The sequence below is a fragment of the Anarrhichthys ocellatus genome, unplaced genomic scaffold, assembly GCF_004355925.1.
Source record: "Anarrhichthys ocellatus isolate YVR2014 unplaced genomic scaffold, GSC_Weel_1.0 scaffold983, whole genome shotgun sequence".
NCBI lineage: Eukaryota > Metazoa > Chordata > Actinopteri > Perciformes > Anarhichadidae > Anarrhichthys > Anarrhichthys ocellatus.
Window position 1 is genome coordinate 49 of NW_022280957.1, and position 14,815 is coordinate 14,863.

General features: G+C 38.9%; 1 protein-coding gene across 3 annotated transcripts; it reads right to left on the bottom strand.

The window, feature by feature from the left end:
- Nucleotides 1-331: 331 nt before the first annotated feature.
- Nucleotides 332-13,718, bottom strand: LOC116377178 (NEDD4-like E3 ubiquitin-protein ligase WWP2). Of its 3 annotated transcripts, none has more exons than XM_031838754.1 (5): nucleotides 12,802-13,623; nucleotides 12,327-12,408; nucleotides 4,027-4,183; nucleotides 3,328-3,449; nucleotides 332-1,685 (listed from the first exon to the last, which is right to left on the bottom strand). In XM_031838754.1, the coding sequence occupies exons 1-5, from the start codon at nucleotides 12,820-12,822 to the stop codon at nucleotides 1,495-1,497; spliced, it is 573 nt and encodes a 190-aa protein (XP_031694614.1). In that variant the 5' UTR covers nucleotides 12,823-13,623; the 3' UTR covers nucleotides 332-1,494. The 3 variants fall into 3 exon arrangements, with proteins under 3 accessions (XP_031694614.1, XP_031694613.1, XP_031694615.1); XM_031838753.1 differs by lacking the exon at nucleotides 12,802-13,623 and adding an exon at nucleotides 12,597-12,791; XM_031838755.1 differs by lacking the exon at nucleotides 12,802-13,623 and adding an exon at nucleotides 13,646-13,718 and having other exon boundaries at nucleotides 333-1,685.
- Nucleotides 13,719-14,815: the final 1,097 nt, after the last annotated feature.

A 14,815-nucleotide genomic window follows, 5' to 3' on the forward strand; every position in this document is an offset into this window, starting at 1 on the left:
ATATGTATACATATGTATACATACATATATATACATACATATATATACATACATATATATACATACATATATATACATACGTATACATACATAGACATACGTATACATACATAGACATACGTATACATACGTATATATACATATGTATACATATGTATACATACGTATATATACATATGTATACATACGTATACATACATATCCATACATATACATACATATCCATATATATACATACATATACATATATATACATATATATACATATATATACACACATACACATATATATACATATATATACATATATATACACACATACATATACACACACACATACATACATACATACATACACACACACACGTAGTCCAACAATGCTTAGTACACTTCAGCTTTAAAGATTCTGTGTTTTCACTTGCATGTTATTAAATTTACATTTTTAATTAACATAATAATAATATTTTGAATAAGCAATTTTTAATCTCAAGATTATAATCTAAAAATCGGAGGCATCTGCTTAAATGTTGCATTAGAATAAATTCACAATATGTGATTCCTATCAGTATTGTACGATAAAAATATAATGGATTGAAGAACGTCATGTCAAAATGAAAACTGTTTGGGTCAGATCAGATTTTACAGCTTTGTTGAATACTCGATATTCTGTGTCTAATTATTGATGTCTTTAATAAGTAGCTGTGTAATAAGCGTGGTACGGTACAGCTAGCGGGTCTTTATTGTGAAATGGACCCCTTCAGGTTGATTCAACACCTTTACTTTAATAGATACTATAACTGTAAGAGATTGAACAATAACAATAATCTGTTATACAATCGTACAACTCTTTTACTACTTACACAATAAGAAAGAAATCTCTAATTTCACCATAACAAAGACCAAAATGTGGGTGGGTACAAACAGCATGAGGGTAAGAAAAGACTTCGTAGAGTTGTCATTCACACAATGTCAAGCCTCTGACTTTTTCCAAGCGGGGTAAAAAACGCTCATTACCAGACACACAAATATCCTCCTGTACAAACAAATGCATGTGTATGCGCAGTTGTTGGCAATATTAACAAACGTTTAGGCGACACGGGAAGGGAAAGAGTGAGAGGAGGAGAAATGCTTTAATATTGTGGCGTATTCTGTATTAATAAGTCTGGACTCCTGTAGGAAAACAGTGTGTGCGTGTTCCCTTTACTATGTCGTCACTGAATCAGTGAAAAACAGTCTTAGCTTCGCCCTGCACTTTTGTTTAATAAGCGGAAAAGTTCTAAGGTTTTTCAGAGATTTGTTATGAATTAATCACTTTGATACGAGTTTTTTAAACTTTCATACAATAAAGTCACAATTCACTTCTTTAGAGGAGTTATGTGAAAGTGTCAAATTTCACACAACAGCAGTGATACACATGTCCAGCATGTGCACATGGCCTTGATGTGATTGCTACTCTAGGTGTTTCTCTGTGCATTTCTGGGTTATTACCTTCACCTATGTGCATTTGTGTGTGTGCATGCGTGTGTGTGGTAAAAGGCGGGACTCACTGTCTGCTGCCGTGCTGCCATTGGGCAGCATGCCCAGATCAACAACCATGCCGTCCAGACAGACGTTGAGCTCGCCTCCCGCTACAACCGAGCCTTTGTTCTCCGTCTGCAGCACCAGATTCAGCTGGACGTTCTCCACTAGAGGGGGGGAAGAAAGAGAAAGGATGAGCCGTGGAGAAAGGTACGGGGGGGGGTCTGAAAACTTGCATTCTCTCTACTGACCAGCAGGGCGATCAACAAGTACTTCTCTCTTGATTTATTACCTCAGTAAACATTGTGAACATGAGTTTATGGTCTCAATCTCTAGTTTCAAGTCTTCTTCAATACAGCATGATGTTCATTTCGTAAATTATGGTCCATTTAGAGTCAAATAGACCATAAAGCAGGGGATGCTTTAGGGCGGGCTTACTGTGATTGACAGGTCGCTGGTGCTACCAGAGCCGTATTAAAGACGTCTCTATGTCACTCCTTTGCATTCCAAATATGGTAACTTCTGTTCATTGGATGCCAAAAACAACAACATGGCGACGGCCGCATTCCAAGATGGCAACGGCGAACTCGCAGAATTGGAGTCTTCAAAACATCAGTCCACAAACCAATGAGTGATGTCATGATGACTTGTTATATACAGTTTATGGTTATCGTTCTAAAATAAGAAAACATTGTGAACCCCTCCGGGACGTTTATACAAGAGGAGGTGTTGGCAAACTCATTTCAACTTCTTGAAATGATTTACTTCATAGTGCGGCCGGAAGAAGTGAAAACTGTCCCATTGGCTACTGACGACAGAAGTATTTTGAATATGCGGTAATGCACATTTATTACAATGTAATGTGGGTGGCATAGGATGGGAAATTCCACTCTGGTTTAAGCAATGGACCCCTAAAGTCAATACATCATATTGCTTAATCTCCTCTTACAAAGCTTCCAGTAGACAGTGATGCCAGGTGCTTAGAAAGTCATGATTTGTTTGGATATTGTCAAGTTTACTCGTCAACATTTTGAAAGAAACACTAGATTTCCAGAGGAAATGAGTCTTGTACTGAAGCTCAGAAGGACATTCGGGGGAATTCTGCTGAAGAGTAATATCAGGTGTTTCATTACACTAAAGCTAAAACATTTACAGAGTGGTGGAGAAGAATGTGGTCACTGCTGGACGCCGTCTGATATCTGTCCTTTTCAAAGCTAATGAAAACACTACGATTCTTAGTTTCGGGTGATTATATAGCGATTAAAACATAGTTATGAATAATATATTCCATTGCTGCCAATGAATCCCCCTAAATGTTACACACTGTTCCTTTAATGTTAGCCATTAGCTCCGTTACTTAGCCGAGCAGGACCGTGCTCACCGGCTGCTAACAGCTAACGCTAACTGGTGTCTCCTTCTGCAAATCTGTTGTTCACAATATAGAATTATCAGGGAAAAACTATGGTTCATGAGGGTGTTTAAGCACAGGTGTGTAGTACTAGTTTGCACATGTGCAGTAGCGTTTGGGATCAGTACCAAAGTGACATGTGTTGTTGTTCCTGTCTAGCATAAATGAGCTGATAAATATGATAAAATGATATCAGATCGGTGCATGGACTTGTGTACTGGCTGATACCTGATCAAGTATTTTAGGCTGTATTGGAGGCATTTCTATTGGTATCGGATCAACTCTAGTTATGAAGTTATTCCATATTGAAAACAGTGGAGAAATAAATCATAATATTGTCTAAACGTTTCTCTATGTGTGTGTGTGTGTGTGTGTGTGTGTGTGTGTGTGTGAGCCCTTACTCTTGCCATCGTGAGTGCGCAGCGTGTCCAGCAGGTCTATGGTGGCGCTGCCCAGTAGCTCCTTCCTGAGTGTGTGGCAGCTCCACAGCTTCAGATCTAGACGACTCTGAGGCGTCACATTACTGCGGAACACAAACGGTGAATGGACTTTACTGTATAGCGCTTTTCTAGTCTTCCGACCACTCAAAGCGTTTAACACTACATGTCATCGTTCATATCCATTCATACACTGATGGGAGGGGCTACCATGCAAGGTGTCACCTGCCCATCAGGACTATGTAATCATTCATATCCATTCATACACCACAGGAAAAGCCTGCGGGGGCAATTTGGGGTTACGTGTCTTGCCCAAGGACACATGGACTAGTGGAGCTGGGGATCGAACCAACGATCCTCTGATTGAATGATGATCCTGCTCCACATGATGTTACCAGACCAACACACATCATCAAACATACAAGAAACACTGCATATCGGTAGATAAATCTAGTCAGTTTTACCACAGGAAATGTTTGAAATGAGCGGACTTTATTCTTTTAATAAAATATTAGTTACCTTCATTGTCTTTATCAGTACACACATAACAACAGGCTGGGATGAACACTATGTGTATGTTTTATAGAAATGTTTATCTTACAAGCAATAAAATGCGAGATTATATAAAAGTCATTGTGTGTGTGTGGGTGATGGTGTTCTCACAGGGTGAGGTCTTCGTTCCACTGCAGCTCGAGGTGGCCGCTGCGTTTGCCAGTTTTTTTGGTTTCGCTGGTCAGGCCGTCTGCCGTCACCTCGACAAAGGAGCTGAGTCGAGAGTGACGGTTTGGCAGCTTGGGAGACTGGGGCTTCGCCGACACCACTGATGCAAGACAGATTGAGGAAACGGGAATATGTTAGAATTGTAAAATGTGTTATTTTTGTAAAAAGTGGTTCACCGACTGGAAAGGACCAACACAGTTCTTCTCTCTGGAATGGGACACCTCTGTGCACCTGTACAACACTTTTTCCCACCAAAATCAGCACGTACAAAAATCATAAACGGTTTATTGCCAAGACATCATTTAAAAATATGAAAATGTACAGTAAAATATGATAAAACAAAACAAACAAACAAGAGTATGTTAAGTCATATGCCGTCTATGCAGTGACGTCACGGACACAAGGTTATTAACCAGTGAAAATGTACCGTGGTTACTTTTTCTTTTACACATCTGTTACTTATTCAGTCTCTCTTTAAAACTCTCAAGCTAGAGTTAGTGACTGTTGGAACAGTGGAAAGACTAACAAAGACTTTCTGTCGCATTTGAATGAAGGGAAAAGTAAAAATGACTGTGATTGGAGACTGGTGGTTTTGAGAAGAGCATATTAATTGATGTTTTTTACGTCATTAAATCATGACAACAATCGAAATCCCTGTTGATTTGAACCACGTTGCGCAGCATCACATCGACGAGGGGCAAAAATCAGCGCGTAACCCGGGTGTCATGTTTTCATCACTGCCAATCGGAGTCGATTGTACATTTTTGTAACTGAAGACAAAAGTCAGATGTAAGTTGTTTTTTTTTGTGGGGAAGGGGCTTAAGATACAGACTATGTGACTGTGGCCACAGTCCAACCACAATGAGGAAATGTATTTCTATTACAGCCTTCATATCAACAACACCTCAGCCATAATTTCTTTTAAATAATATACTGTCCCCTGTCTGTGCCAGTCAGTGCGATCGGGTCCCCATAATTAAGTCATCTGCAAACAGAAGGCCTCGTGTTAGACATGCGTCGAATACAATTTTCTTGGCCGATTACAGTGTTTTTATAAAGTCTGCCAATTCCAATTTTTGTGGATTCTGAGTTTCCTTTCGAAGAACTATCATTAATAGCAAAAATCTAGACTAACTTTTTTTGTTTTATCGTCCAGAAGAATGTTTGTAATCGTTCTGTCACGGTCAAACATTCTAATTGTCATCCTTTTACTTTGGTACTGTCATCTGTAGTTGTTATTTGCATAAAACACACAATTCAAATGATTCATATGTAAATTATTGTTTTTAATTTTGAAGTGAATACATTGAAGTAAAAGCAGAAAGCTCCATCATGACATAATGTTAAAATTAGTATAATTTTCAATTGCTTTCAGATAATTATCCAGAAGATTGTTTAGCACTTCTAATAGTTTTGTACTTGTAATGCACTGATCAAATATATATTGTCCTTTACTTTTTTACAGTTCATGGAGAGGACGCCACACAACAGTAATGTGCTTTCAGTCAGAATTAAAGATGCTGCCAGCATCACTACACAATACTAAAGCATACCTTTACAGCAGTTTGTATAAAAGACGTCAACATACTTCACATGGAATTATAGATTACTTGCACCTTCAGATATCAATGAAAGTGCAACTTGAGAATACCAATTAAATAAAGAGACAGCAAATCTTTTCCCAAAAATGTCAGCATATTATTATTTTTCATTTAATTTTTTGCTTTACGAGTTGTTTCTTCAGCTGTTTAAACCATTCACAGTTCGCTTTAATTTTTCCAGCTGTGTGTCCATTTCTTTTGTGCTATGCAAATTGTGGGATTTTTTGTTGTTGTTAAATAATTCTTCTTTTTGTCACTTATTTTGTGTACACACACTAAATACTACTATGTTGTATGGATCTGGGGTGAACTTGTGTTGGTGAACTGAGCAAACAGACATAAAATAAACAATAAACATCGCCCTCTAGTGGAAGAAAGAAAAAACAACTGTGGTGCAACTTTCATTCATTTTCATGAGTCTGGGGAAGTAATGAAATGGTCACAATACTGCTTTGCAGTGATCGCACCAGTTGAACAACAACCTAATAACATGAATGCATGAAACAGGTTGTACAATATACTCGTGTAAAATGAGACATCCTCATATTCCCTGACGAAACTCTACAACCCATTCGGAGGACACAGGTCTCTCTACATTTCGTGATATTTCACTAAATAGCTCTGCAACTCTGGAAAAAGGCTCCAGCCTGCTGGATTAGCAGCTTTGAATTCTAGTAGGCCTGCTGAGAATCTTGATACAGGAAGTGTGAAGACTTGGAGAGAATGGATTTGATCGTCAACTGAAGCACACACAGCCTGGCACTGTTTCTCAGGGTGAGAGGCTGGATGAATACATGCTGACAGAGAGAGGCCTCTGTCTGTACGACATGTTGGGCATTTTAAAGTTAAATGAGAGCAAAACTAAGATGCTATATCTATGAAGAACTTTGTGCTCTTGTAAACAAGGCTGTTTTCTAGCAACAGTGGAAAGTAACAAAGTACATTGAGTTAACTCAAGTACAGTAATATTTTGACGTCCTTGTACTTTACTTGAGGATTTTCATTTTACATAACTTTATACTTCTACTCCACTACATCTCAGAGGGAAATATTGTACTTTTAACTTCACTACATTTATTTGACAATATTAGTTACTAGTTAGTCTACTTTACAGATTCAGGTTCTTCATAGAAAATAGCACTAGTAAACAATGAAATCATAAACACATGTGTTGTATAGATGGGAATGGTGATGACGCAACCTCAAAGTATGGTAAACCCGGAGAGAGCCAGTCAACCCGTTGAAAAGTTTAGAAATATTTCAGGTACATTATGAAACTGTGGCAGGACAAAACAGACTTTGGCAGGCTTCCAGGTAATTGATGGCAAACACTGGTCACATTGTACTTTTTTTGAAAACAAAGCTTTGATAAATGTAACTCTTGTGCTTCATGTTAAAACTTACTTGAGTGACATTACACCCTTAAAAGGATCATTTCAGGACTAAACACTAACTTTTAAAGGTGGTCGCCAGGCATCAGTTTAGGTTGCCGAAACTGATGGTACGGTTACTATTTTTTGTCACCTTATATTTTCAGTAATAGAGATACTCTGCAGTTATACGTCTGTTAATATGAAAGTCTTGTGAATGGCGGTGGTCATCGTCCTGTCAATGGATGCGTCACATATCAAGGTGTTTCGAAAAAACGAAAATAATTTTGTTTTTTCATTCCGGTTCAATTGCACATTGGTTTGCACCTACGTTGACGCTCGTACTTTTCTCCTCACAGTCAAACAACTTAATTTGCGTCACCATTGTTTCTAAAACAGCTGCCTGTGCACACGCGAGTAAACACACCAACACACATGCAGCGTTGTCTGGTTCTGACTGTAACAGCCATATCTAAATATCATTAATGCAACAAATATTTAATATGTATTAAGAAGTGGTTGCCACTGATGTTGCCAATGTATCCAGAAAGCTCCTTGGAGCTGAAGGTAACGGTCACATGATAAAAGCCTGTGGGTCCATGACTTCAAGCAACTTCACATACAGGTGTGATCCACTGTTAATATGAATTACAGATTATTGCTGCTTGAATTATTATTTTAAATACTTTTTATGACAACTTATCAATCATCTGACTGCTTGAGTCTCTTGACCCGTCTGACAACTATGGTTGAACACTTTTGTGCACTCTATATTTAGGGCCCGAGCTACCGACAACGTCGGGCCGCGAAGGCCCTATTGATATTGTACCCGTTTGGGTAAACGTACGCATGGTTGGAGGACTTGCCAAGCATGAAAACTCACCAAATTTTGGGGACTTGTCAGGCCTGGTGAATATAGCCATCTGAAAAAGAATGCATCTTTCTGTGTTAAGAAATGGCTCTCTAGCGCCCCCTACAAGTCGGACCGGCGACGACCCTCGGCCAGTATGTCCGATTGACTTGAAATTTGACACACATGTCCAATTGAGCTAGAGCTACAAAAAAGCCAATCAGACCTCTAAGCTCCGCCTACTTAGATTTTCCACCATATTGAATTTAGTGTAAAACACATTTCTGCGAACTCCTCCTACATGGCTTAGTCCCATTACTACCAAATTTGCTGTGGATCATTACTGGATCTACGTCATCAAAAGTTATCAAAAGCTTTTTGATATCTCTTTTCGTTTACAAGATATGTACCAATAAACTTCTTAGGGGCGTGGCTTAATATCAATACATATAACTTCTCAACCGTTTGTCCTAAAATTACCAGATTTTCAGCATATGTGCACATTGCATCCTCTAACATATCCTGACATTTGTTTTGCATTCAACAACTAGGGGGCGCTACAGTAAACCCTCGAAGTTGTGCTTTTTGCAGATTTCAGCCTTCGCACTTTAAAACCTTCTGGTACCTAGCCCTATTTTTAGCCCTCTGCTCGAAAATTGCATACCCATACTAAAGAGAGTCCCGAGCTCTAACTACAAGGTCTATTTTAATAATTTTTATGCTAGAATACTGGAAACACTTGTGAGATGTGTTGAATTGTGTAAATATTGTGTATATGTTAATAACTGATACACTTATGGCACAGCTCAAATTGAAAAATTTCTAGGTTCGCCTGAAAAAAAGCACTTGTATTGAACTTTTTTTTTTTTTTTTTAAATAATGCAGCTGCAAGCCTAAAACTACGCCACAGAACAACACGTTTTACATGTCCCCACAACATATTTTACTTCGATTGAGTGAAGCAGGCCAGCATAAATGGTCATAAAAATCAAAATTTTGATTTTCGGAACCAGCTGTTGCATTGCTGTATACTAATTTTATATACTATATAACTAAATATTAACTATATATTCACTTTTCTTATCACTAAATAAATCAGTTTGACACCATTTTGAGCAGTTATGATGCGTCACATCTGTCATTCATAACAATAAATGACTCATAATGTGTGTCTATGTGACCCTGGTAAGGCCGATTTACTCGTGCGAGACATTTTTAGATGCGGGATAGTCCAACGGGAGCCATGCAGGGGTGTTTGATCGTATCCGGGTCTGTTTACTGACTAAAAATCGCAAAATGCTGGGCGAACTCCCCTCTCTACATGGATTGCTCCACCCCACAGAATCGCCTGCCATTTTGTGATTCATTCCGCCAGCGCATTGATCTCACTCACAGACATGCAGCAGAACATGGCGGGCAGAGCTGTGCAGAAATCGGCTCGAATAAATCCGTTTTTCATCGCCAAAACCATCAAAACGTTTTTTACCCAATTGTTTTTCTCGTGACCTACGGCTGATGTTGGCATGCATACCCATAACTTTTGAACGGTTTGAAAGAGAGTAATTTGGACACCGCTGTGCTTTTCCGGGTCGAATCGTGCCCCTCCTGCATGCGTTCATCCGCCATGTGCGATCCTGCTCCGTGATGAGAGAGCCATAGAGTGAGCATAGGTCGTCGATTTTTGGCCAAAATTGTGGCAAATCTTCTAGATATGATATTAGTTCATGTATAATTGTGTTTGCAGTGTTTACAAAGGCTGGCATGATGATGTTGCTCGAACTTTTCCCGTTAATTCGATATTTAATATGTCTGTAGCAATAATCATATTTCTTTATGAAAAATGCTTTCTACGACACGCTGAATGCTGCACACTCTAAAACAGCCCCCCGTGGGGGGCTCTCGGGTCCAACGGGTTTTAACGAACTCCTCCTACAGATTTTAAGCGATCAACTTCTACTTTGGTCAGGATGCTCTTAAGACCTTTGTGATTAAAAGTTATCAAAATCGAGTTTTCATCAAAGAACCTTGGCGTGGCGTGGCGGCCATTTTGCCTCATTGTTTATGAAAAAATAAGTTCTTATAAGTTGTTATAACTCCAAGGTACATTATCCAATCCGCACAAAACTTCTTTTGCATTATGCTACTTCAAGCCTAAACATACTTCAATTGAAAAAAATTCAATAATTCATAGCGCCGCCTACTGGCTAAAGGAAATGTTTTATACTTTTAATTATTCCTCCTAGCCAGGTGACCTTATGAGTCTAAAAGTTGGTAAGGATAGCCTTAAGACATTGATGACGCATCATCATGAATTTTTTGAGTTTTCGTTGAACGCTGTTGCCGTGGCAACGCATAGTTTGCCATGAAAAAGAAAGCTGATGGTTTAGTGGGTTGGGATGCTCAAAAACTCATGGAACTTTGTACATGTGTCACAGGTCATTGGAAGAAATAGTTTATATGATTTTCTTTATTGGCCGTTTTAAATTGCCTCTATAGCGCCCCCTACAACATTTCCAAAGAGCAGCCCCAGCGCTACGTTTTGGCTACATGTATAAAACTTGGTAGGCACATGTATCCTATGGAGACTTAAAAACAAGTCTCTTGGGACCATGCTCTAAACCCTACCGGAAGTCTGCCATTTTCAATTCTGTATGAATTTATACAATATTTCGACGATGCAGCCCTCGCAGTACGTTTCACTATCTATATATAAAATTTAGATGTATAACATTTGGTAAACAGATGTATCACATGTAGACTGACAAAAAAGCCCCTGGAGCTCTAAGCTCTAAACCCAACCGGAAGTCAGCCATTTTGAATTTAGTGGAAAAACAACACATTTTTGCGAACTCCTACACGCTGCCTCCGATTTCTACGAAATTTGCTGTGGATCATAAGTGGATCTAGATCATCAAAACTTATCAAAATCTTTTTGATATCTCTTTGTGTTTACAAGATATGGACCAATACACTTCTTAGGTGCGTGGCAAAATATCAATACACATAACTTCTCAACCATTTGTTCTAAATTCCCAAAATAATCAGCATATGTGCACATTGCATCCAGTAACATACCCTGAGAATTGTTTTGCATTCGACCACTAGGGGGCGCTACAGTAAACCCGCAAAGCCTACTGGCTAAAGGAAATGTCTGATGTCACTCAGCTGGACTTGTTCCAAACGGTCCCAAACTTCTCATGCTTGATAACACTCATGGCCTGAGGATGTCTACAAGCTAATTTCCAGTAATACTCACAGCGCCACCTGCTGGCGAAAGGAAATCTGGATTTTATGATAAACACCTCCGATTTACATGACTTTTACACAATGTGGTTTACATTTGACACAGAGCTACATGATGCATGTTTGCACGCGTTCTGCAGCGCCAGGCAGCGGATACAGGAAGCATCAGACTGTTTGCAAAGCATCATTTCCGGCATCAGGCGGTCCACGCGGGATTAAAAACATCTCACTCGCGGACGCGCTGGCCGATGGTCGCGGACGTTCTCGGCCGCGCAGGGCGGAGTCCCGCAGCCACCCCCGACACGCTGGAGGATGCGAGGGCCCGTTCATCGCTGCTCGCAGCTTTAATTTTACCTGATAATGCTACATTGTGAGCAACAAATCGGCAGGTGGAGAGCTAGTTAGCATTAGCTTAGCATTAGCTGTTAGCAGCCTATGGCCACACAGTCCTGCTTTACTAAACAAGTAAGCTAACAACTTACATTAACGGAGGTTGCATTGAATTACATTATGATACATTCAAGCTCCATTCAGTAAAAATGATTATTGGTAATAAGTAAATTATAACTTTCATAATGTGTTCAAATGTAATCTTGTAAAATGTACGGTTTTGGAGCAAAACTTGAATACATTCAGTGGAAGGAGATGTTTTCACAGCAACATAAAATAAATATTAGAGAGGGAATTATGACTTCCTAACACTAGCTCTAACCAGTTTATATTACATCATTAAAACTACCAATGCCAGATTTAGTTTTTAAATCAAAGCGAACATTAAAATAAAAAAATTAAAATGTGTTTCCTAATCATTTACGTTGTGTGTTTTATTTAAATAACCTCTACAGATGACTATAAACAAAGTAAAGGATAACATTTTGAACTTTTAACAGTTTAAACGGAATGGTTGAAATTATGATTCGGGACGTCCCTGGTATCGGATCGGTAGTAATGAAAGAGGAACAGTAATGAAAGAGGAATATATGTTGGGTCAGGTTGAGCCATTATTTTTAAAAAGGGAGTAGCTACAATTTAGGTTTCATTAGTTGGGCCGCCATACAGGGGGGATATCTTAATGATATTATATTATTATATATTATGATGGATGGACAGAACAGGTGACATCATGCTGCCTCATGTGCGGAGCTTTTTCAGAGATGACTTAAAAAAACAGATCATTACCTTTCAAGATCAACTGAGACTTCTCAGTGGTCTGGGCACCGCCAGGTCTGCTCACGCCGGCAGCTGCCATGACCTCACAGCTCTGAAACACAGCCACACAATATTTCAACGTATTGTCGCTTCACTGCAACATTACAACAACCCTTGCATGAAAAACAACATTTATTACAGGTAGATTTAGCAGATTGGCCAAATAAAATCCAATGAAGGCATAAATGTGTTCCCCCACATCAGAGTGCCAAGACTTTCATCAGACCCCATCAACATCACCTTGAGCAAAGTCAGAGATGTAGCCTGCTGGATTGGATGCAAAGAAGATTGCATATGCAAGGACGCAGCCAAACTGAACTCTAGTCTGGAGCTGTTGTAAATAATGGTCTTTACTTTGTATATCAAGAAAAGACCCTAACCCTAATACTGGTTCGTGGAGGGGGATCTCATCCTGTTATTAATGTAACGTCACTTGCTGCCTCACCAAGGTGACTGCTGGTGGCATCTCGGCATCTCTGAGACCAAATGATGCATTGTCAGATGTGACCTGGCCGTAATAGACAGCCAACTATAAACGTGCTGTATTAACCAAATGACCACCCGAGGTCTGTCTCGGGGATACAGACAATCAGATCGTAGCAATCACAACAAACGCGCACAGCATCTTCCGTCAACCTTGTAAAACAAGCTGACCGGCTACGCAGCGTTAGCTAAATCCGCTACTCAGAGGATGCTGGCTAAACTTCATATAGACTTGAAAAGATAGAACTGTCCCGGCTAAACAGATTTCATTGTCCCCGGATTTAAATACCCTTGGCTGCTGCGCACAAAACACAAACACGGAAGATGATCAAGGCATTTCTAAGCATCACTGTCAAGCGCGGCTGCGAAAACATTGACTTCCGGTTATCGCTTCTAAACTAAAGCTCAGCTAGCAAACATTGTTATGTTGCAGCGTATTATGACCAAGAAAATCACACTAAATTCATAGGAGAGTATTTCCTGAAAGAAAATGGCATTAAGTAGCCCACGCCAATGTTGTTTGCCACACACAAAAAATGTTCCCACCTCTGTAGCATTTGTTTTGAAGGGGAAGTTGCGACATGTCCCGTTCTGTGTGTCTAATTCTGGTTAAATTCACCCAGAAGAAGCTAACTGTTAGCGAGCGAGCTTCGTAGTGGGATTTTACAAAAGGACATGTCGATAAAACCTGTTCTAACCACTTGACAACAAGTAAAACTGCATTTATAGTTACGTGGTTTACGTCAGAACACGTTATATATTTTAAAACACCCTCAAATTAGGTTTAAATGTAATCTTTCCCGTACCTTTCTCAGCTGTGCTCCTCTGCTGTTTCTAGTGAACTTTCATTTCCGCCTCAGTGACAATATCACGTGACCCATGGTAGGTTTTTTTTCATTGCACAAAGGATTGTGGGTCATAAATAATGGTAAACATCGCGTTAATTATTTCAAATTACGGTTAAGCTTCTATTGATTGAGATCAAATAGAATATATAGCAAAAAAATATTGAAGGTATTTATTATATTATCGTAATTACAAATATTAAAGCAAGAAATTAAACAGAATAAATAGGTATCAAAAGAGAGAAGTCAAATATTATTCAAAAAAAATATCAAGACACTGGTACAAGTGAGCTCCTATTATCAACCCAAATAGAAACAAATGTAATGATAAGTTCCCAAATGTCAGCTGAATATCAACATTTGCACTTTAAAGCTGCATTCAATTATTTCTATTTTATTTTTTATTCTTAGAGACAGCAGAATAAGCTGAGGCTTCAACTTTTAAAGTTCAATATAATTCGCTCCCCTCTGTGGTCTCCATCTTCTAAGAAAAATATCCAGCTCTTCAGCTGCTAAATTGAAGCGGTATACCTAAGGGTTACCGATATGGAATAACCCTCTTTATGGCATGGACAGCTCTGACCTTCTTCACACATTTGTGCATGTGTTTTTTAGACCGTTTGGACTATCTCATTTTAGTGTTATGAACATAAAGTGCCTCACCGTGGACCAGTATCGCTTAAGTTTTTTCACAATGAGGAAATAGCATCAAAGTGCAACTAGTTTCTGAATAAAGGTTTTGGTTGATTTTCTTATTTCATTACACTAGTATTTATTATGGACATACCTGGGTGAGCAGAAGTCTCAATGGATAAAAGTACTGATGATGTGTGTTGGAGGGAGGAGTAATTGCCACCACTATCATAACTGTCTTTATGTACTCCAATTGTCATTACCATTATGATTTTTGTGTCTCATGAATAATGCTTTGTGCATAGCGTGAATGGGGTTGCCATTTTGAGTAATTGGCAACCAATTCTTGACCTTTGATTGTATATCTTATCGATATACCAAACATTTGAATAGAGATGTATGGGTGATTTCACAGAATATAACTTAAGCTCAGAATCCACTTGAGCTAAATATATAAATAAAGATTATTATGAAGAAGATAGAACATATATATATATG